The sequence below is a fragment of the Protopterus annectens genome, chromosome 6.part0 (assembly GCF_019279795.1).
Source record: "Protopterus annectens isolate FY-2018-M chromosome 6.part0, PAN1.0, whole genome shotgun sequence".
NCBI lineage: Eukaryota > Metazoa > Chordata > Ceratodontiformes > Protopteridae > Protopterus > Protopterus annectens.
In genome coordinates, this window is record NC_056737.1 from 748,284,756 (window position 1) to 748,310,050 (window position 25,295).

The 25,295-nt window shown below is 40.3% G+C and overlaps 1 protein-coding gene across 1 annotated transcript in view; it reads right to left on the reverse strand.

Annotated features, from left to right (window-relative positions):
* Positions 1 to 25,295, reverse strand: part of PIK3C3 (phosphatidylinositol 3-kinase catalytic subunit type 3) — a gene marked incomplete in the record, with an annotated part of 1,653,126 nt that overhangs the window by 1,566,092 nt on the left and 61,739 nt on the right. The window contains 1 exon segment of the mRNA XM_044074431.1: positions 20,964 to 21,152. Coding sequence (XP_043930366.1) covers positions 20,964 to 21,152 — 189 coding nt within the window.

Below are 25,295 nucleotides of genomic sequence, written 5' to 3' on the forward strand. Positions count from 1 at the left end.
CCCTCCAGCATGTTCTGTTTATTGTGTTTATGAGGTTAAGGTCCCCGGAACGTGTGGCAAGGAGGAATTGGGGTTCCTTTAGGTGTAGCATATCTAGCAGCTCTGGGTCAGACATGGCTTTGTAGGTTAAGCAAAGACTGCCTCTAAGTAGGTGATAAGAGACCGAGTATAGCTGGAGTTTTTTTAGTCTGTCCATATAGGGCATGTGTCTAAGGCCCAAGATCCTCTTAGTGAAGTATTTTTGTGGCCTTTCCAGTTGTTGTAGATGTCTAGTGAGGTACATACCAAATGTGGCATTGTATTCTATAATAGGTCTAACAAGGGACGAGTAGAGAGGGATTATGACCTCTTTCTTCCTGGATGAAAAACCTTTTGTAACGAGATGTGCCACACAGAAGGACTTTCTGACTACACTGACAATGTAGTTATCAAAGGAGAGGTTGCTGTCAACCTGTGTCCCCAGGTCTCTTATCACACCTTCGGTGTTTAGTGGTAGTTCATGGGCACCAAATTTTTTCCAAAGGGAATGACAATGCACTTTTTGGCATTGAGCTTAAGGGCATGGTTCTGGCACCAGTCAATGGTGTCAGTGAGGCCTTTTTGCAAAATGTCTACATCAGCTGGAGAATCAATAATGGCTCCCAGTTTGCAATCATCTGCGAACTTGGTCAGCCAGAGTCCCTTTGTGTTGGCTTGAACTTCAGAGAAGTAGATGCCAAACAGGAGAGGACCTAGGACAGATCCCTGTGGGACACCATTTGTAAATGGTCAGTAGTCAGATTTGGAGTCCGCTACTTTCACAGTGTGGGTTCTATCAGTGAGGCAGTTGGCAACCCATCTTATTACATAGGGGTTTATGCCTAGTTTAGCGAGTCTATCTATGATTCCTGAGTGAGGGATGGTATCGAAGGCCTTGGCAAGATCTAAGTAGGCTGTGAACTTCCTTGCCCTCATCCACAGTTCTGGTGACAGACTCGAAGAAGTCTATCAGGTTGAGCAGGCATGATCTACTTTTCACAAACCCATACTGCGTGGGGTCCAGAGTTTGGAGATTCCCTATGTCCTTATTTATAAGGTCCATGATGATGTGCTCCATAGCCTTACATATCAGACTCGTCGGGTGAATGGGGTGGTAGTTCCCAGGGTCTGTAGTCACTCCCCCTTTGTAGAGTGGGATGACTGTAGCAGTGCGCCATTCGGTAGGAACAAAGCCTGAAATGAGGCTGTGACTGAACAGGGTACTCAGGTGTGGTGCCAGTTCACTTTGTAATTCATGTAGAACACAGCCAGGGATATTATCAGGTCCCATGGAAGCTGTATTCTTGGCTTTGGACAGTGCTGTTTTTATCTGTTTAGCCATGATAATAGGGACTTGGCATTCCTCTGGTATTGTGATGTGCCCTTTGGGGGGTGAAAGGGGGATAAAGTTCGCACTGTACCTGTCATCCAATATGTTGGCAATATCAGTTGGGTCTGTATATGTATTGCCATTGTGCTGTAACTCAGAGCACATCTGAGACTTGCCTTGTAGATTCTTGACATAGCTATAGAATACCTTGTGGTTGCCTTTAGAATCTGCAGCAATTTTATTTTCATAGTTAGCTTTAGATGATTTGATAAGGGATCTCAGTTTTTTGCTGAGGCTAGCAAAGGAGTTCTTCCAATCTTGGGACTTCACCCCTTTCTGCAACAGTTTTTTTCCTTCTGTTGTACAGTTTGCTTATGGTGGGGGACCACCAGATTGGCTTCCTTTTTTTGGAGGAGAGCGTCTTGGTTCTGTTTGGTATGGCCCATTCCATGCACTTGTGTATGTGCTCATACAGTGCATTGGTGTATGATTCAGCAGTCATGCACCTATTTTCCATTTGCATGGGTGTCGTGAAGTTAGCCAGCTCTGTTTTTAGAAGCCCAAAATTGGCTTTGGAGAAGTCTTTTACGGTGGTTTCCTTTAGGGCAGGTGAGGGTGGGATGTGGATATCCATGGTGATTAGCTTGTGGTCAGATCTGACCAGGGAGGAGTTGATTACTGGTGTAGAGCAATGGTCACCCATGTTAGTAATGACCAGGTCAAGGATGTTTCTACCCCTAGTGGGGGTAAGAATGAGTTGGTCCAGGGCATTGGAATTAATGAATTCCAGAAAGCGTTGAGCAAGTCTGTTGGTACATGAGTAATTTTCCCAGTTAATGGAGGGGTAGTTAAAGTCTCCCAGTATAAAGGTATTGAGTTGTACCCTAATATTTTCCAGTGTGTTTAGGAATGTGGAGTGGGAGTCTTGGGACATGGTGGGGGATCTATAGCAGGCTACAACCTGGACTGCAGTTTTACCCATTGTGAGTTGTACCTGAAGTATCTCTGATGCGTTATGTTGGGTTACTAGTCAGGAGGTGTGCATGTCCTTTATGACTATGGAGATCTCACTGCCTTTAGTGCTTCGGTCCAGGTCTAGGGGCCGAAAGGTGTGGTATGAATTATAGCCTGGTAGTGCTGTGGTGCTCTCTGGAGCCTTGAACCAGGTCTTGGTCACTGCACAGATGTTGATGTTCTCCATTTTAAGGAGTGCATTTTGAGATTTAGACTTCTAGAGTTGAGTAGCATAACCCTCAGATTTTGTTTGCTTGTAGCTGTTACGGTGGAAATTTTGTCTTTAGGACATTGCCTAAAAAGGTACTATAGGGGTGGCAAGAGCCTTGGCCAGTATCCAGAATCCCTGGAGTGACAGGTGCAGGCCATCTCTGGCGAAGCATCAAGGTCTGTTGCTCATGTCATCCCAGGCAGACAGATAATGGATCCCCTTAGAATGACACCAGAAACTTAGCCAACTGTTGAAGTCAAAGATCTTTATGTGGTGCACCTGGCATGATGAATCATGAAAGTGGAAGCGGAAATAGCCTTAAAAATGTAGAAGTCTCTACTTAAAACGACTATGCTACATGAATGGAAGCAAATACATGCTGAAGTGATCAGATTTCATCTTTGGACAAGAAGGCTTTGTATACAGTGGAATCCAAGGAACAAGATACTACTGTGACTTAGCAAGGTTGACTGCTAATCTAAGAGAAACAGTTTGAGCAGAGACAACAGATTTTCTTGAGATGAATCAATGAGAAATCAGTCATCCAGTTAAGGGAAAATCCTGGTTCTCTACAAACTTTGGAAAAGTTACAATGACTGGCATGTACATGGTGAACAACTATGGAGCTAGGATGAGACAGAACAGAAGGCACATGAATTGGCAATGACCGAATTTAATTTGAACACACAGAAAACTCCTTTACTCTATGGCTACCTACCATAATGTGGAGGAAAGTCTCAGAATAAAAAAAAAAAAACACACAACAGTGTCATGATAAACAATGAATGATAGAGTGCACTACAACCATATGCAAGGTTTATTTGGAGAATTTAGAAAAAATATTTCAGAGAGATGTATAATGGGGTTAAAGTCATATGTTTTCTTTGACATTCAGAGGAATTAGGAATAAAATCCTAAGTATCACATTCTGGAGGAATCTCTTGTATGGTTCGTTTTTGTGAAATCTTCAGACCTTCTTCTTTTATGCTTATTTTTTTACGCAGTTAAACATTTGGCAACAGAAGTCAGATCATGCGGGGAGGGGAGAGAAATGGCATTATGCAAGCTGTGGACTGTATCTCGCTTATCCATCCTTTGTCCTTGCAGATCTTTTCCAAGCACTGATATGAAGAAGGAATCGACACTGAATGGAGCACATCTCCAGAGTGAAACCATCTGGCAAGCCCTCAGAGCTGCATCAATCTGCCCCAGGGTTAAGCACAGTGAATCCTGCCCTCTGAAACTATTACAGTGCTGAAAAAGGTGTGTGTGTGGTGTGTGTGTGTGTGTGTGTGTGTGTGTGTGTGTGTGTGTGTGTGTGTGTGTGTGTGTGTGTGTGTGGACTGCTTCGAACAAACATCCAGTGCTGGCTCCTACGCATCCCACTAAAACATTGAGGACAGTGAAATTTCAAACCCACAGTAGACAAGGTTTGGCCCTTCTTCCTTTATATTTTAAGGTACTGGGTCCATATAAGAGGAGCCTTTGAAAAAAAAAAAACTGTAGTAGTGTTATCAGCAAACAGAAATAACTGCAATCAAGAATGCTGGGTGTACTGTAATGCTGGATCCTGCTGTTCTGGCTACATTTTTCACTACATATATTTCATCACATGGACCACAAGGTTGACCAAGTCTGATGCAACTTTTTGCCCCTTCTCAAACACAAATGCCCCTTGTTCTTGAATCCTTTAACACTGCTTCTCCCATTACCACTAAGGACCAGATACTGGAAGATACTGCCAAAACTATAAACAGATCCAAAAATAACAGCTGGGTGGGCCTGAACAATAAACCACACTGCCTCACTGTTAACATAAAGTAGATTATTGTAGAACACCCTCACTAAGCTTTTTAATTTTGTCCTCTCCACACAGTATACGTTGCCTGAGCTTTGGAGAAGAGCAGTTGTGATGTCTCTGCATAAGGGTATTTCTGTAACTGACCCAGGAAATTGCTGCATTAGAGTTACTAGTATTACTTGCAAAATCATGGAACAGATCATAATCACACTAGCAGTGAATTTGGTAACTTAAAACACTCAATCCTAGTTAGTATGGCTGCGTAAAAGATAGGTTTTGCTTGCTTAATTTGGCTGATCTTTTTGAGGGTGTTACTGATGCCCTTGATGGGAGGACAAGTTCCATGCTATTTACCTTGACCTTGCTAAGGTTTTTGATATTTACCCCTGGAGAAGTCTACATTTTATAGTCTATACACTATTTATAACATTGAGGATTGTGAGTGGGTCTCTGATTTAACTGTTATAAGTGTTCAAGGCAGAGATGCCAAGAAATTCACCTGAAGACTGAAGCTTGAGAGGTGAATCTTGGTATTTATGTTGAGAAAGTAGTTATGTAAGATTTTACTACAACAGCAGATGTCCTACTTCTCACTGCTGCAATATTCCTTACAAATGCGATATCCTGATGAGGATAGCCAAACATCCAGCGACCATACCAAAGGCTTAACTCCTATACATCATCCGTATGTTCTGTATCTGAGTAAGATACATAAGTGACAGATGAGCACCTAATCATCAGAACTAAACTGGCTCCGAAGAACCATTGCAACCCGAAGAAAAGCTAAAACGTGTATCCAGAAAGTGGGAAGAAGAGGAAGAGGAGGAAGACAAAGTAGAGGAGCAAGAAATAACCCTCAGCCAGAGGGGAAGAAACACAGCAGAATACGGGGAAGGATGGAGGGACAGAATACTGCAGCAGTAAGAAGTAGGACATCTAGTGCTATGGTAAGAACTTGCACAAGTGTACTATGTCCTTCCCTCTCAATGTTGTCGAATTCCTTATAAAAGGGAGAGTACAAAAGCTGGTGAACAGGATGGGAGGATGAAGACACAGAGGAGCCCTCCAGTAACCCATGCAGGATGGCCCTGGCAAAGCCAGCTCTGGCTTTAGAAATCACATCTAACTTGCAGTGTTTACTAAAGGTGTGTACGAAAAAAAAAAAAAAAAAAAACAAGCAGCAGCTTCCAAAACTGGCTCTAGTATCCAGACCCTTGAAAAAAAAAGCACCAGAAAAGGCTACTGATGTGGTAGAATTTGCACAAATAGAAAAAAGAGCTGCTTACCATGACAATAACGACAAAAGCTAAAGGAAATAGCATTAGAGATCTAAGAGGAGATGGCTTGCTTAAAAACACGCAAACCCAATTTCCTGGAATGGAAAGAAACAAAAAAAAATAAATTTTTATTTATCCAGATAATACCTGAGCTGTCTGTGTAGATCCAAGGTATAAAGGATCCTCTTACTATCATTCTGTGAAGAAGGGAAAAATAAAGAAGATGAATATCAGATTCAAAAACAAATCATCAGCTATCCTGGGAATAAATGAAGGATTGGTACAAAGAGAAACTCTGTCACTGTGAAAAAGCAGAAATGGGGAAATACCATCAATGCCTGAAGTTCAGAAACTCTCTTGGCAGAAAAGCAATTAAGTTTTACAAGTACGGAGCTGCAAGAAAAACTTGTAACCTTAAATCATGACCGACTCAACTTTTCAAGAACAAAAGTAAGGTCCCAGTGAGAAGAAATAGGCTTTCTTGGGGACCTAATATAAAGAATGCCAAAAGCATGTGGGAAAATGTGTTATGGTCTGATGAGACCAAGGCTGAATTTTTTGGCCACAATTCCAAAAGGTGTGTTTGGCACAAAAACAACACTTTGCATCACCAAAAGAACACCATCCCCACTGTGGCGTCTGCTAGAATGCTGAAGATGAAGACGAATTTCACTTTTCAACATGACAATGACCCAAGCATACATCTAAATGAACAAAAGAATGACTTCACCAGAAGAAAATTAAAGTTTTGGAATGGCCCAGCCAGAGCCCAGACCTAAATCCAACAGAAAATCTGTGGGGTGACCTGAAGAGAGCTGTGAACAAGAGAAGTCCTCACAATCTGGCAGATTTGGAATGCTTTGGCAAGGAAGAGTGGGCAAATATTGCCAAGTCAAGATGTGCCATGCTGACAGACTCCTACCGAAGAAGACTGAATGTTTTAACTAAATCGAAAGGTGCTTCAACAAAGTATTAGTTTAAGGGTGTGCACACTAATGCAACCAGCATACTGTACATTTTACCCCTAACAGATTGAATTGTACAGGTTATAGGTCACAAAAACCTGGCATTTTAACAGGGGTGTGTACACTATTTATATCCACTGTATTTATAACACCAGATGGAAGAGCTCTTCCACTTAGCCACATAGGATTTTCTAGTAGTGAGTCTTCTGGCCTCCTGCAATCCCGAAGCCTATTCTCAGAAAGTTGGTGTCTAAAAGGAATCAAAACTCTATCACCCAAAGAGTCAGATGAAGGATGAGTAAATGAGGATAAATGAGAGATCCCTTGTTCTGTGTGAGAAGATCCATTTGTGATGACTGCCCCTGGCCAGATAAAATAAAAGGGGGAACCAGTGACATCTAGGCCAAAAGGGAGTCATCAACAAGATTATGGGTCTGTCCTACATGATCTTGTACAAGACTCTTGGTAACAAAGGAAGACAGAGATAGGTATACAGAAATATCCCCTTGCAGGAAAAAAAGATTTGGCTTCTGCTTTCCAAGCTAGAGAATTTTGCAATCTGGAGCAAAACCTGGGAATTTGCCTCTTCAGAGAGGAGGCAAAAAATCTACTTGAGGAGTACCCCACCAATGTACAATGTCCAGGAATACCTCCTAGCGAAGCATTCATTATTGAGGATCTGCCCTGGACCTGCTCAGATTGTCTACCACTAGATTGCACTCTGAAGGAATGTAGATTGCCTGAAGAATCAGAATGGTCCTCCAAGAACCCTCTTTCCTGTGAAACAACAACATCCTGGAATAAAACACTTTGCCCTGCTGAGAGGATGGAACAGGTTGAATGGTACACTGCATCAAAAGGTCATGAAGAACTGAATGAACGTAAAGTTGGCAATATGTAGGTTGGAGAATGGCTGAAAAGGGAGGAATGGACTTTCAAACTATGGAGTAACCATTCTGGATAATGGAAAGCACCCACAATCTGTGGTGATCTATTGCCAACCTGGAAAAGACAGAGTCAGTCTGAGGGAAAAAGAAGGGGCATATGTGACTGAATGCCAAATGGAGGCAGATTTGTCTGGAAAAGGCATTTTTTCTTTTTGTTAAATACACCTTTATTGAATTATCACTTGTGACATACGCAAATTTACAAATATATAAACGTAATCAAACTATATTAACAAATTAACATTAATAAACATTATACTTTACATATATTTCTGTCATATAACCTAAAGCAACATTACATACATTATTCAATCCTACCCACTTTGTTTAAAAAAGAAACATCTTCATTAAACCATCAGCAATCACACATGTATATAAATGAAAACAAATCGCACAGACACAATCCTAATTGCAAGCATTTACATCACAAACCATACTGACACACTCCCAGTTGCAAACATTATATGTCACTTACCTACCCAACCATTTTCAGCCAAACATTACATAGTTCATTTAAGTCCTGCCTTCTTTTAAACCTCATTCCTCTCTTGTATGTATTGTTCCCACAATTCCCATTTTTCCTATTCAGTTTGCTCCTATCCTTTTCTAAAGATCTCAATTCCAGTTGTTTAATCTCAGTTACTATATTCACTACTTCTAATACATTTGGTTTAAATTTTGATTTCCAGTTTCTAGCAAGTCTTTTTTGGTAACCACCACTGTGTCTAGGCAATTCCAATTCTGTATCACAGCTCAGAAAAATCATCTCCCTGAATCCACCCACCCAGCAACTCCGACAGTGCATCCCACCAACCCACCGCACTCCCAGAAAATACTTGGAAAAGGCAGCTTTTGACCTTTAATATCTAGAAGGCTTATCAAGTAAAACCCTCTTGGAAGATATTTTACCTATGGGAGGCTGTCTTTGCTGCCTACACACAAAGGAAGATTTCACAGTTTCATAGTACAGTACTAGGCTATCTGACCTGGGGCATTTGTAAGCCTAGCCATAGTGATGTGGCTTTTGCTACCCCATGAAATGGTACAAAAAATGTACAGAATAAATTTAGAATACTGTGCCTCTCTCTAGTAGTGACACAATGTAGGTCCCCTTATATAATAGAATTAGTTTACTGTGCCCCTGTCTAGCAGTGACACAGATGTGACCCCTGGGGTAAACTTGCGATCTCCCATCCAGTCATCAAGATTTCTCTTGAAGAGAGTCAGTGAGGGGCTCTGCCTAATACGAACTGGGATCTTGTTCCAAAGCATGGGAAGCCTCTGGGTTATGAATCTATCCCTCCAGCATGTCCTATTCATACTTGTGCCGAGGTTTAAGTCTTTAGCTCTCGTGGTCCTGATGGATTTGGATTTTTTGAGGTGGAGCATGTCCATCAGATCCTGATTGGACATGGCCTTGTACGTCAGGCAGAGATCACCTCTGAGCAGGCGGTATGCTACTGAATAGAGCTGAAGTTTCTTTAGTCTGGCAGAATAAGACATATGTTGGAGACCCTTGATCCTCTTGGTGAGGTACTTTTGTGGTCTCTCCAGCTGTTGCAAATGCCGGGTGAGGTACATACCAAATGGGGCATTGTACTCAATCATGGGTCTGATGAGGGAGGAGTATAGGGGTACAATGACATCCTTGGATCTGGATGTGAATCCCTTCATGATGAGGTGTGCAATGTAGAATGTTTTTCTAACCACTTTGGCAACGTGGGTGTCAAATGAGAGGTCACTGTCGAATTGGGTCCCTAGGTCTCTTGATTACTTTTTCTGTACTCAGTGGGTTGCTGTCTATGTGATAATTTGTGGGTACTTTGTTTTTCCCAAAGGGGATGACTATACATTTTTTGGCATTTAGTTTAAGGCCGTGACTCCGGCACCAGTTGTCCGCTTCTGTGAGGCCTTTTTGTAGGATGTATGTGTCCGCTGGTGTATCGACTATGGCGCCTAGTTTGCAGTCATCTGCGAACTTTGTCAGCCACAGCCCTCCCATGTTTGCTTTAACATCTGAGAAATAAATGCCAAACAAGAGGGGTCCCAAGACAGATCCCTGTGGGACACCACTTGTGACTGGCTTTGAGTCTGACATTGCTCCAGCGATTTTAACTTTATGGGTTCTGTCCTTTAGCCAGTTTGCAACCCATCTAGTGACATAAGGGTTTACGTTTAAGCTGTTGAGCTTATCTATGATGCCTGAGTGGGGTATTGTGTCGAAGGCCTTAGCCAAGTCCAGGTCGGCTGTATGGACTGCTTTGCCCTCATCAATGGCTCTAGTGACTGTTTCAAAAAAGTCAACCAGGTTCAAAAGGCAGGATCTGCCCTTTACAAAGCTGAACTGGGTGGGGTCAAGTGTCTGTAGGTCCCCTATGTCTCTGTTTATGAGTTCCATAATGATTCTTTCCATAGCTTTGCAGACCAGGCTGGTTAAGCTTATGGGGCGGTAGTTTCCAGGGTCTGTAGAGGCACCTCCTTTGTGGAGTGGGACCACTGTTGCTGTACACCAGTGTTCAGGTACATATCCCGAAGTAAGGCTAAGGTTAAATAGCATTTTTATGTGTGGGTTTAGCTCCTCTTGGAGTTCACGTAACACGCAACCCGGGATACCGTCAGGTCCCATTGATGCTATGTTTTTAGCTTTGTTTAGGGTGGTTCTCACTTGGACATCTGAGATGACAGGGAGATTACATTCAGCTGGGATAAGTATTTCTTCTTTTGGGGGTGAGGGAGGGGAGAAATTTGCACTGAACCTGTCAGCCAGAATGTTGGCAATATCTGTGGGTTCAGTGTATTTTTTGTTGTTGTGAACTAACTCTGAGCATATCTGAGGGTTTCCGCCCAGGTTCCTAACATAGCTGAAGAAGGCTTTGTGGTTATCTTTAGTGTCCTTAGCGATTTTTCTCTCAAAGTTGGCCTTGGATGTTTTTATGAGAGAACGTAGTTTTCTGCTAATGTTGATCAGAGATGTCTTCCCTTCATGGGATTTTGCTCTGACGTGCAGTAGCTTCCTTCTTTTGTTATACAATTTGTTAATGGCTGAGTTCCACCAGACAGGATGCTTGCCTTTGGTGGAGAGGGACTTGGATTTATTTGGGATTGCATGATCCATGCATTCTTGGCGATGTCCATAGAAAGCATTTGTGAAGGATTCGGCATTGTGGGATGTGGTATCCACTGGCACAGTGGGCTTAAAGGATACATCTCAGTCTTAAGAAGAGTGAAGTCTGCTTTTGAGAAGTTTTTCACTGTGGTCTTTTGTGCTGGGGGTGGAGGTAGGATATGTATATCCAGGGTGATTAGTTTGTGGTCAGATCTCACTAGTGAGGGGTATACTTCCGGTGTGGAGCATTTTGTCCCCATGTTTGTGATGATCAGATCTAGTATATTATCTCCCCTAGTGGGAGAGGTGACTAGTTGTTCCAGTGCATTTGAATTTATGAATTCCAGGAACCTTTGGGCTAGGGTATTAGGGCTAGAATAATGTACCCAATCTATGTTTGGGTAGTTGAAGTCTCCCAGTATGATGGTATTTTGTGATACATTCATATCCTCCAATGTCTGCAGGAAGGCTGAGTGGGATTCTTGAGATTGGGAGGGTGGTCTGTAACATGCTACCAGTTGTATAGCAGTTTTGCCTATGGTTAGTTGCACCTGTATGGTCTCTGATCATTCATGTGTTGCTATTAACCTGGAGGTGTGGGTGTCCTTGATGAATATGGACACTCCCCCCTCCCTTTGTGGTTCGGCCTGGGTTTTGGGGCCGAAAAGCATGATACGAGGTATAGCCTGGTAGCCCTGGGGTGCTCTCAGGAGCCTAGAACCAGGTTTCAGTTACTGCACAGACGTCGATGTTCTCCATGCTGAGGAGTGCATCAAGTGCCTGAATCTTGAGATTTAGACTTCTGGCGTTGAGCAGCATTACCCTTAGTTTTTTTCCATTTTTGTTTTCTAAGGAGGTGGGTTTGTCTTTTGAGCCTTGCCTAAAAAAGGCACTATGGGGTGGCAAGAGCCTTAGCCAATATCCGGAAGCCCAGTGGTGACAGGTGAAAGCCATCCCTTGCGAAGCAGCGTGGCTTGTCCAACATGTCATCCCAGGCAGACAGACATTGGATCCCCTTAGAATGACACCAGTACTTGAGCCAATTATTAAAGCTGATCATCTTGTCTTTGTATTGTGGTATCATTCTTGGTGAGGGCAAGATGCTGCTCAGGGTCAGGGTCATACCAGCCTGGGCTACATAATCGGAGAGCTCCTCTATGTCTCTTTTCATGTAGTCCAGTGAGATACGTCTCAGGTCATTCACATCAGCATGGACAATGACGGAGTCATATTTGTACTTGCTTTGGAGTGACTTGAGTGCATGTGTTATGTGGCGGATCCTAGCTCCCGATAGACAGCTCACAGTCACCCTCTCCTTGTTCAGCCTGGTCAGCGGGACATCAGTGTGTCTGACTATAGAGTCACCTATTACTAGTGTATCAGGCATGGTGTTTGGCCTTAAGGGCTGTGATTGGTTGACACACTGATTTATTGAAGTATGTGTTGCATGTGTTTTGTTTTGAGGTGGTGGATTTTTGGATGTCTGCTTTGGGAGCCTCTGTTGTTTTGGTAAGTTTTTTATTAGAGCCTCCGAGTTTTTATGTGTTTGGTTTGCAGTTGTGGTAGATCTATGTGGGACTGGGATTGTTGTGTGTGTGGTTACCATCTCCTCCTGTCTGGTCATGCCAGCCCTGAGTTGAGAGAGTTCAGCCTCCAGTTTGGCTATATAGCTGCATCTCTCACATGTATTTGTGTTTGTTGGGAGGAGGAGAGGGTTGTCTGTGTACATGAGACAATTGTAGCATTGTCTCAAGATACTCAGATTGATCAGCTGAACTGGAGAGGACGCCAGTAATCTACCACTCGACATGCTAGAACAGTATAAGGGAGTGCTGTACCTTTAAGGGAAGTGGATATTCACAGGGGTGGTAAGTAGATGTAGTGCTTTACTTAGTACGAGAGTGCTTACTTAGTAGAGAAGTATTGAGAACAAGTGCTAGGCTTATAATATAGTGAGTAGTCTGATTATACTAAGAGTAGAGCTTCCTTAAGGGAAAATTGAAGAGCAGACCTGGCGGAGCCAGAAGAAGTTTAACCGGCGCTGCGCTATGCGTACAACCACGCAAAGCCGTGCAAACGTGGATTTTAAACAGTGAACTACAAAAGAGCTAGAAATGGTCCAAAACAACCAATTACTACAGCTTCTTGTGCTGAGGTCACTTCCTACAGGGACAGGTAGGCTGCTCACCACTCCCACTGGTGAGCAAAGAAACTTCCTTCTATCCAAGTAAGTTAATGGACAACACAGGAACTACACCACAGCCCAGAATACAGCAATGCCTGTAAACTGGTCTAAACTAGTCGAGGAGAGGCGGGAAAACAAGGATTATTTTTTTGTTTTTTTGATAGAAACACACAGAAAATGCAGAAACAGTGATAAATCAGTTACACAGGCTAGCACACTTTAGTGGGCAGCCTCAACAGTTAAATTAAACAAACAAACAAACTTTCGATCAAATTCGACTAAAATGTAACTTTAAGTGCAGATTTTAAAATAATGCAGCAAACAGTTAAAAAACAGTTCAAGCTAGTTCAGGGTAAGCTACAGAAGCTATTCCAAGTGAAAAAAAAAGGATGAGTAACAACTCTAAAACCTAGGAATGGGAGAAAGGAAGATCTGCTTAAGGTCCTGCATGACCTTTCCTTATCCTGCAAGGTCTTGAAGAGCTTGGCAACAGCACAGCCAAAGAGATTCTGATTGTTTAAAGGAGAATCCAGCAATTTAGCCATAATGTCTTCAGAAAGGGACTGTAACCTCAACCAGAAATACCTCCTCATAACAGATCCTGATGCAGCCACCACAGAAGAGGCATCAGCAGCTTCACAACTGCATTTGATACAGTTGTGAAGCTGCTGTATCAACTGCATTTGATACAGTGACAAGCTACCTGGGAAGCAGAGCTCAAAAGAAGAAATAGCAAAGGACTTAGCTTCTAAATCAGGCATATCGGGCAGAGCACCCCGAAGTTTAGAAAGAAGAGGCAGCACATACCTAACCATATGGGTCTAATAGTTTATGGCTCTGAATGCTAATGTGGCAAAGGTATATACTTTTTTTCCCCATACCTGTCCACAGTCCTATCTTTGACAGAAGGTAAAAGTTTGGTAGATGATAGTAATTTAGAAGGCTAATCAATAAGCCACAGAAATCACTGCAGGGTCAGCAAAAGTACTTTTTTATAAAACGTTTGCACCTCAGATACTTTAGAGAACCTGTCTGGTTTCTTTGGAGTAGGAGGCTGGGAGTAAGCAGCCTGGGAAGTGGAAGGAAAAAGTGCCCAAAGAAAGCATCCAAGTCTGGAGGAAATGCAGAAGCCTGGGGAGAATCTAATTGCAGGAGGTCATAATACCTCTTCTAAATTACAGAAATCTGGGAACAATCCCATTTATAATATTCTACCATATGGACAGTGTCTCCAAAGGACAATCCCTCAATGGCAGAATCTGGAAAAATGGAATGTTCTTCCTCAGACCCAAGGACAAGAGAGTAATGGATCTGGGAAGAGTAAGCCAAGGACTCCTCCTCAAAATCCAAAGACACATCCTCCTCAAAGGACTCAAAATCCCTAGGATGTTTAAAAGGGGTAGAACACAAGGAAACAGAGGAAGGAAAGGATGAGACTAAGTAAAAGACATTCCAAAAATGTGACACTGGACGCTCTTGTTTATGGATAGTAAGACAAAAAGCAGAAAAAATGTTCATCAACCATCAACAGAAGTTCCGAACAATAATTAGAGAGTTAAAGGAATTTATCTGGGAAGTGGACAGGAAAAGAGTTAAGTGGGATAAACTGATCATCCAACAGAACAAGGTGGTTTAAGATTACCTGAGGTGAAGGGATGCTTTACAGCTACAAAGTTAAGGCTCTTATACATAACACAAGCAGAAGGTTAGAATTCAGTGGAAAGGGATGATGATGAAGCAGGGAGAGAGTTCAAGAACTAAGGCGAGTGTGGGATTATGGATGCAGATCCTTAAAGAGAACAACCACCATACAAAATATGTTCATAAAGTTGCAGAAATTATTGTAAGAGGTAAACAGAAAATAGGCAAGAGAAACTGCAATTTATTGGAGAAAAGAGAAAGGGATAAGGGAGTCACAAGTTAAAGACCTGCTCTGGTAGAGTTTTTATTCGAATCTAGAACAGAAGCTGCAGTTAAAAAGGAGATAATTATATGGCCTATAATATACTGCATAACTATAGGACTCAATCAGAAGAGGTTATAAAATATTGAGAAGAGAGATACAGGAAAAGTATTTACAAGGGAATGATGAGAGGACATATGTATGGCTTCCAAGTGTGCAACACAGTCCAGAAGGTTTAGGAGTTTTGCTTGGAAGGGTTTGCATAGGGATTTTTGTACCCCAGGCAGACTTCAATGATTTTTTTCCCTTGGGTAGATAGCAAATGTTGTTAGGTATAATGGGGAAGAAATAAGAGACTAGGAACATGGTTTTTGGGAGTGTAATAAGTTGACAGATTTTAAAAAAATTCCCTACAGAGTACTCAGAAATATTGGGGGAGCAAATGGCTGTAACTAAGAAAATGATTCTTTTGAGCTGGGACACAGGATCTGAATTGCCTTGACATAGTAAGGCCTTATTACACAATTACTGGAAAATGGAAATCAAAATCTAAACCAATTGTATTTGAAGTATTAAATATTGTAAAAGTATGTTCCACAGAGCTCAGCGATACATGGCTTCCTTACCTGTGTTTCAGATGCATTTTACTTGCATCTGGTACCATCCAGCCAAAGCCAAGTATCTTTACTGTAAAACCACACTTATGCAAGTTATTTTAAGAGAACTGCTGCTCATACCTCAAATAATTTATTGCCTTTACTTCTGCTTTATACTGAAAAATGCACTTACCTCTCACTGTCATTTCTGTTGATATACCTGCTTTGAGTTCACTGTTTAAGTGCTGTCTAGCTAGCTTTGAGTTCACTGTTTAAGTGCTGTCTAGCTAGTTGTTGGTTTCAATGTGGTATATTTACAATGTAGCAAGCTTCAAGCAGTTTTATGTTTTTATATTAAGAATACTAGGATTATTTATCTACTGGGAATAGGTGGTAGCCTGAACTATTTAATTTGAGAAACACTAGAAGGTTCTGAGTGTAGTCACTGTACTGGCCAGGGTTTTTTTTAGTCAGCTTACTTATTTTTCAGTGCCTGCATAAATATGACACATTTGCTCACTACTGCCCATCCCACAACAGTGGTTAACAGTGCCTTGTACCAACATACATTCCTAGAAACTAAAACTTCCCATAAAACTACCTCTAAAACAAGGAAAAATAATACACTGACACTTTCCAACTTACCTATTAAAAACAGAAGACTTTTTTGAGATGTGTAGTGGAAATGATTAAAAATTGTTAGGGAAAATACACAATTCTTCAGAAATAACAAATGAGGAGTGGGATAAAATAAAAATGGAATATAAAAATATGGAGAAATGACAGCTGAGAAGTGGGATAAAATGAAAATGAAATATAAAATATGGTAGAATGAAGAGAAAGACATCTTGGAAAGAAGAAAAGATACCCGAGGTGAAGGGATGTTTTATAGGAATTATCAAAGGTGAAAGTATTCCAACAAAGGAGATATTTGCATAATAAGAAAAGGAACAACTGTTGAATGTTAAACAGAAAATAAGAGTATCTGAATAATATGTATGACTTTTAGAAAGGTGGATGTTAAGCAGGCATTTTCTTACAATGACTCCAGAACACAATGACTTTGGCAATAGAAAAAAGAAAGGGGTGTTGCCAAACATAGGGAGCCTATGACTAGAAAAATAACCAAAGATTCTACAAAGGCATTACAGATATTTAGGAAATTCTATGAAAATCTAAATAGTGTAGAGGAACGGGGTAACCAAGAACGACAAAAATGGAAATATGTATGGAAGGCTTAACTTTGTTAAAGCTAGTGGAAAATGAGGCTCAAGAATTTAATACGTAAAACTGGAGTGGTCAAGACAAAAATGGGGAAGTTACAACAAAAGGAAAGTTTCCAGGAACAGATAATATTCCTGTGGAAATCTGAAAGTTGGAAGTGAAGAAAATCATAAAAGCTGGGAAGATTTTGTTTAACAATATTTTAAAAGGTGGTACACTACCAGCATCTTGGAAGAAATGTATGGTGGCTGTATTACCCAAACAGGGCAAAGGCTCTTCAAAACTAACTTAATATAGTAGACCAATATCAATTTTAAGCCATGATTAAAGTATGTATGTCTACACCTAAGAGAATGGTTAACATGTTGCCAAACTGACACTTATGGATCAGTGTGGTTTTGTGGCACACATTTAACATTAATAGAACATTGATGATCCAGAGGGAAGAAGAATGGGAAGGACACAATACTGTTGGTGGGTCTTGATGCACAGAAGGCATTCAATACAGTTATCTGGGATTTTAGGAGTAGGGTAACGGCAGCATTTGCATTTCCTGATAAAATAATGGGGTTCATTATGAAGATATATATATAAAGGGTCAGAGGCAAGAACCAAGTAGGGACAGTTCTTCACCGAAAAGATATGTTTGAACAGAGGAACTAGGCAGGTTTTTCCCTACTGTCATTTGCCTTACAGAGTTATTAGCAAAAAAGTGACTCAACTTCAAGAGTATGGTACTCTGGCAAAAATTAGCCTTATTTGCGGGCTACATTATTTTGTACCTGACAAATCCAGAAAACGGATATTTTACTATTTTGGGGCACTGAGATGGTTACAAGTTTTTTTCGTGATATAAAATAAATGAAGATAAAACAAAGTCTATAGTGGTAATTGTGTTCCCACACATGAATTGGTTCAGCAATATCCATATTGGACAGCACAGTGGTGCAGCGGATGTTGTCGCCTCACAGCAAGAAGTTCTCCTGTTCGATTCTTGGCTTAGGTACCTTCTGCGTGGAGTCTGCATGTCCTCCCTGTGTTCGTGTGGGTTTCCTCCCATATTACAAAGACATGCTTCTACAGTATTTCTTTCCAGACCTTCACTGAAAATTGGCTTATTCCAAGTTGGACTTTCCCAGTAAACAAATGTTAAATAATTAATAAATAATAATATTAATATTTATATGGGCATGATAAGACAATGCAATTAGGTGCATAGATTAAAAAGGGTTCTACTGTGGTAGCTAAGTATACGTAGTAAGTGAGTAAACAAAAGATAATACAAAAAAAAATGAGAAGTTGAAAACACACTACAATGGATAGAGATAGTAAGGTACAAGCAGTGAAACAGTTTCTAGTCTCTTAAATACTATATACGGGTCAGGCATATTTATCAATCAGAGAAGCAGTGGACCATAACTAAGAAAGAAATAAAAAGTTTTATTGAGGAGGGAAAGAAGACAAGTTTTAAGTGGAATAAGTTGTTTGCCCCACTGAACAAGGCAGCTTAGGATTACCATATCTGAAGGGATACTTTACAGCTACACAGTTAAGGTTCATAAACATAACATAGGAAGAACACTATGAATCAAAGAAGGGAGAAAATGATGCTGAAACTTCAGTGGGGGGTGGTGGAGAAATTTGAATGTAGGCCCTTAAGTACAACAATGACACAGACTATTACAAAGTAGCAGAAAGTATTTTGAGAACGAAGTCAACACAGAAATGGAAAAAGGACATTTTAACAATAGAGATGACTACAAGTACGGGCAAAGAAAATAGACAAGAAGGAGACAGAATTTATTGGGAAAAAAAATAAAGATATCAAGAGCAAAAAAACGAGGGAGGAAGAAGTCAGAGTGAGATGAAGCCAAACAGAAGTCTGGATTGTGACTTGGGGACTGCATTCCCTACCAGGATTTGGTACAGTCTAGAACAGGAGCTGCAGTAAAAAAAAAAAAAAAAGGATTATTAGTAGGGCATAAACGGTAATGCATGATAACTATAACGATCACTCAGAAGAATCTAGAAAAGACTAGGAAATCAAAATGGAAAGGAAATACACGAAGGAACAATGGAAGGATACTTGTACGGCTCCCAAGAATGCAACAAAATCTAGAAGGTTTAGTATTTCTGCACAGAAGTATTTGCATAGGTATTTTAAGAATTCAGATAAATGTTCCACCTTTAGACAACTGTTGGAGGTGTAATGAGAAAGACAGGAGTACTTGGGAACACTGTTTGGGAATGCAACAAGCTGGTAGATTTTAAAAATTCTGTATTGGGTGCTTTATCAGAAATGATGGGCGAGCAAATCACTGCAACTAAAAAAATTATACCTTTAAGTTGCGATATAGCAATTGAATTGCCTAGACATAGTAAGGCCTTACTAAGTTTAATGCTGTTGGCTATCAAAAAAAGCAATTACCTAAAAATGGAAATCAAACTGTAAACAAACCATAGCAAAACGGACTGTTGTAAAGGAGAAAAAAAAATTGGAGGTGGGATTTTTTAGAAAAGGGAGGGAGCAAACTACATAGAAATAAATGGAATCTGTTTGAATGATGCATAAGGAATAATGATCAGGAGTTGGAGAACTGAAATTTCAGAGAAGGGAGGACTTGAGCAATCTAAGTAAGGCTGAACTGAAAAATAATAAGAAATAATGCATGAAATTGAAAAAAAAATCTATGAATACTTTTTCTCTTTTATAACTGCATGTTTACCCAGGTCACTGCATAATATGCGAAATAATAAAGGTGTTATGAAAAAACTTCCTTCCAATCTTCTCCTCTCCCACAAGACCTTTTGGGCCTACTGCAAATGATGTAAATACTCACATGATAAACATATGGTATTAGTTATTTTCTATTAAATGTTCACTATGTAATGAATTTATGTACACTAGTTGTAACAAAGAAATTCTCATTTCTGTATCTGCAGGTCTACAATTGGGGTGAACCTGGAAAGGGTCCATGTGGATTAGTGTTCTACCCTAGTTAACAATGGAATGAAGAAAGAAAAATTCCAAAACACAGACATCTAAAAAAATTATAGAGTTACTCCGCACATGGTGAAACAGTCTCAAAATAATGCCAGCAGACACAACATCACAAAATCACTGAAGTCAAAGATAACCTACTAGGCAAGCATTGTAACTCTGTAACGCATGGCTAAATAAAACAGACCAAAATACATAGCAGAACTGCAGCAAACAGTATCACAAGCCACCATTGAAATCCACCAAAAATCTACCAGGAATAAGACGGCCTGCTAAACTATTAATAAACTTGCGGCAAACAGCAGCAAATACAGCCACATCAACAGACTGCCCAGAAAGTACTCAACAATGACAATACAATGAGAGCTAGTAGAGCTATACAAAAATGGTCAAGTCCAAGTTGAAAAGTGAGTAAATACAATAAAATGAAGTGAAAAGAAAACAATTGCTCTAACTATTGCACACTCCACTGAAATTCCAGTATGCCCCAGGCTTCACCTTCAATGTGAATTAAATAAAACAATACTGACAAAAAGAGGACTAAAAAACAGAAAAGACAATTGAGAGCAACTAGGTAGACAGTTGCAACCACCTTGCTGAACAGCATCTACTTCATCGTCCTTTTCCAGTAAAGTTTATGTTCAATTTAATAAATGATGCTTCATCATTTGATTCACTTTTTGCCATGACTGTTTACAACTCGCAAAGACTGCTGCATACATGTATGTTTTAGATTGGTAGATACTGTCAATCATTCTTTGGATGCTTTGCAGGACCTCTTTCAAAGAAGAGCATTGATAGCTTTTCCCCACTGTTAACCATACTATTGTCATTTCAATGTGTTACAGTATGCAGATTTTTTTCAAGACTAAATCATGCTGCAAATACATTCTATTTTTTTTTCAGCAGTGAATGCACGTGTAATAAAATATTCAAAACAGGGCACTCTTTTTTTTAGTGTAAGCTCACTTGATTTTAATGCTTCCTTACACAGCTTTATATATATATATATATATATATATATATATATATATATATATATATATATATATAAAAAGGTATATCTTCACATACCATGATACAAGATACAGGTTTTTACACAATAAAATATAAAAAAGTAGACTTTCTGGCTATCAATCTTTAATGAACAGTGCAGGTTCAAGACACCTGCTAGAAAACATAGGTCATAAAAGGAAGGCAAAGCGCAGAATCACAGACCTCAGCAAAAAACACTGTTCCCCTTTACAATTTTCTGACACTGGAAGTTTACAGCATTACATGACAAAAATACAGCCAGATGACCCACGTCTAAACTACACAAAATTTTAAGGAGAACAGAGAAAAGGACATGAATACATTTCGGTTCAAATATTTGTGGAACTTACTTCCATCTGGTACTGAAAGCTTTGTAGGAAGTCCTAACAGGCAACGCCAGAGGCTTTCCCTCTGCAAATACTTGGCAGGTGACATAAAGATCAGAGCAAGTTTCCTGATACAGTCCCGAAAATTTCAGCATAGGATCTTCCAGCAGTGCTTTGTAACTTTTCTGTTCTCGCTTTCCTTCTAAACTTCCTCTGAAAGCATACAAAAAAAAACTCTAATGCTTGCTTTTTTTCTAGAATAATGTAAAAGTCAATGCTGGTGTTTGAGAAGCAGCATAATCTGATCAAAGACTGCACGTAAAAGTTATAGAATGTGCCCCACTGCATTTTACAGAAATGGTGCATAAAACCTCTGGAAGAGGCCAACAGTAGCGCTGGTATATCAGAGACATGGAACCTACTTCCACACTGTATGGTGACTTGAAGGCTGTGTTTTCAGTCAACCAGGATGCTAGTGGGGTCTATATTCAGACGCTGAAATGCCATAACAGCGAACACCTGGACATCGACAAGTATCCAGCGAAAATCACTTCCGCGATTCGCTGAATACTTACAGGGCAAAGATGTAGTTGGCCAACTACACAATTTTGTTCTTTTCTCCACTGTACTGCGGTGGTGGTGCTGCGGTAGCGTTGTCGCCTCACAGTAAGACGTTGTCCTGTTCGATTCTCATCTGTGTGGAGACATGCGTGAATGGGTGTACCTTCACTGAAGTTTGTGCGTCAGGGATGGCAACTCGTCACGTAAAAAATCTACTGCCAATCATTAATGGACCGGAGTTCCGCTGTGGCGACCCCTAACCGGGAAAAGCCGGAAGACACAACAAGACAACAATGCAATCAAAGAGAGTTGGTATATTTAGTTAGGGGTGTGTGGGGGGCACAGGCTCCCACATCGGGGGCGGTGGGGGCACAGACCCCCACATGCGTGGGTTTGCTTTAGTTAAATTTAGCTCCATTGGGTTGCAGAGCAAGTATTTGTTTGCCTTTTAGGTATTCAGCGAATCGCAGAAATGCATTTCAATGAATACTTGTCAATGTTTAGGTGTGTGTGCTGTTACGGCATTTTGATGTTGTAATATAGACCCAGCTAGTGCCATCTTTCGTGCCTCTCACTTCAATAACACAATATGCAAGTTTCACTTTTCACATCTCCTGTTTGGGCATCTCAACAATACTCAAAGAAATTTATCAAGTCATCTTGTTCTGATTTATTACATGGTTAACTATTAACTATTAACAATTGACTGTAGGGGTTCCTTACAGCCTTTATCATGGTTAGTCAGGTTAAGAAAAAAAATGTTCACTGAAGAAAACTTTTACAGAGTCAATTCAGTTTGCATACAGCCACAAACCATTCCTGCAATGTACTAGGCTAGAAACAGCACTAATAGACCTGGCAAAGATGATGGGCATACCAACTGGGGGAACAGGTTTATCCTAGGGCTCATGATGGGTATATTCTCAGCAGCGTTATACTACCTTAAAAAAATTAAGATTAATCAAAGACTGTCTCTGGTGTAACAGTACAACACAGCTACAATCACAGAGCCAAAATTCATGTACTGACTGTTAGGCTATAATAAAAAATGCAATGGGTATTTCTTAACCCCAAGATTTAAACCAACTTTTATGTAACGTTTTTGTTTTGTTTTTTTCACAAGTTTCTAAAACCATAAAGAGCATCCTTAAACTCTCTTGTTGCAACAGGAAAGCATGGAGAAAGTATGATCTGCCCTTTGTCAACAGTTTAGGGAAAGCAAAAGACAGGCAAACAGATATGGATCTTGTGTCTGTGTAAGACATGAACAAAGTGACGCAACTCAGCCTACAGGTTTACAACCTAATGGTCAAGCAAGTAGTTAGTCTAGTCTTGGCACGCAGCCAATGGCCCACTCAACGGCAAAGATGTTCCAGTGTTAGAGTAGGGATCATAAATGATCATTTTTTAACATAAAAGTCAACACAAATGGTTTACTGAAACCCACTGTAGTTTACTCAGGTTGTTAAATGGCGTATAAATTCTTCATAAAGAGAGAAGGACCACCTTAGGCAGAAGGTAAAAAAATATAAATCGGTCATGAAGATCTACACAGTCAAACCTGCCAACATCACAATAACTACTTCTTACTAATCTTTTTCTTCTTCCTAACACTGAATGCCTTCATAAGGACAGACATGCTGACATGACTTTGTTAACTTACAAAGCTTCTTCTTGCTCACAATGCACTGTGAGGCCACAGCTGATTAGTTTAATTTCTGTCAGATCACAGCTCCTTTCACTTGAATGGTAGTAGTTAAAATACTACTAAATCTGAGAATCCTAAGCAGGAGTGACAATAACTGACTTGCTGCGACTCTTAGATTTGTCTTTTTACACATTGTTTAAAAAGTACTTTGTGAGTTGAGAGCAAACAGCTGAAATAAGTCTTTCTAAAAATGGAAATGACAGTTGTGTAAGCAAACCAGATGTGTGAATGATCCCTGCTGCAGTAGCCTTAGATATACAGGTCATATCCTGCACAGAATATAACAGCCTGCCAGTTTTCAAAGCTTCAGAACACCTTCCACACACCCAAACAGTTAGCCAGCTTGAGCTGCGCTAACTAAAAGTCAAGTCTGGGTGCCAATTTCTACAGAAACTTTCTTCTCAACAAAGAGAAGGAGACAAAGCCCTAAAAGGAAATTGCTAGGAAAAAACACATGCCCACACTCTGGCATAAGAGGCAGGGAGCAGTTACTACAGCAGTGAACATTTAAACATCTACTGTTATGGTAAGGTTACTTACACAACTGTATTATGTTCTTCATATCAATGACTGTTGCAGTACATTTAGTTATACAAGTAGATTACCACAGCTTAAAACAAATGGGAGGTGGAAGGGTTCAGGAATCCCTAGAGAATGGTCCTAGCAAAGCCTGTCCTAGACATGGAAAATGTATCTAGTTTATAGTGCTTTCTAAAAGTACACACAGGTATGCACAGAGGGCCAAGTTGCTGCTTCTAGAATACTTTAAAAGCCACAGATGAAGCCAAGGCCCTGATACAGTGAGAGCCTTGTCTTTGCCTGAAATAGTTGTTTGTGGTAGAAATACCAAAAGGTAATAGCCTGAGACAACTATTTGGAAATAGTCCGCTTTGACACAGGTTGTCTTTTCATCTTATCTTTACAAGAAATAAGCAATTAAGCAGAAGTTCAGAAAGATTTTGTTTTGTCAAGGTAGTACCAGAGTTGTCTATGGATATCCAAGGTATGAAATATCCTCTCTAATTTTTTGGTTCTGAAAAGAAGACAGGGGTACAGATAGTTTGGGTTAAGGTAGACTTGGGACACCCTTGTAAGCATAAAAAAATAAGTTCTCAAAGAAGTCCTGATGACTCACAATAAGAGTTTGCAAATCAGATACTAATCTTGCAGAGGTCAAAACCGTTTTCCACATTAAAAACCTCAAGTTAGAATGGAGCATATGTTAGCTTCTCTAAAACGAAAGTAATATCCCAGGGAGGAAACACTAGTTTTTAGGGGGCTTCTTATGTAAAACCACTTTCAAAAACTTTTTCGTAAAACATTGCATAGAAAGTGTGGAATCCATGAAAGACAAGTTGAAATGGCCGAGAAATTAACCTTGACAGACAAGTAAGACAAAGACAGGTTATAGGATAGTAACTCACACAAATACTGTAAAACCATAGAAACACTACCCATGGATGGGTGTCGGCTCTGTTGTTTGCACTAACTACAAAACCTTATCCATTTGCTAATATATGATCTTCAAGCAGCAGGCTTGCTTGCCTCCATTGCACGTCCAAGGAAAACAGGTACCTGAAAGGTACTGCAACCCTATCAATCAGGCATTCAGTTGTAGTTCTTTGGGGTCAGGATGTATCAAACATCCTTGATCTTATGTGAGTAAATCCTGTCTTGTGAGGCAACTAGTGGTACCTGCACCTGGCCAATTACCAAAGAAGGGAGAACCACTACTGACTTGACCAGAAATGAGTCACTATAATGATCCTTGAGGAGTCCTTCTGAATCTTCAAAAGTACCCTGTAAATTTGAGGAAAGGATGGAAAAGAAAAAGCATCTGTCTTCCAGACCTTCTTACATGGAGTCCTAGAACAGACTTTTGCCAATTGATTGTTTAGAGAGAAGGCAAAACAGTCTTCCTGAGGAATTCCCCACAAATGAACCAAGTCTTGGAAGACACCCCCAAATTCAGTTTTCATTAATTAGGATCTCCCTTCATCTTGTGCAACTTGTATGCCACAAAACTTTGTTCTGACAGAATGAAAGATGCCTGCAGAGCGGGATTGTGCTGTAAAGCTGTATCCCAT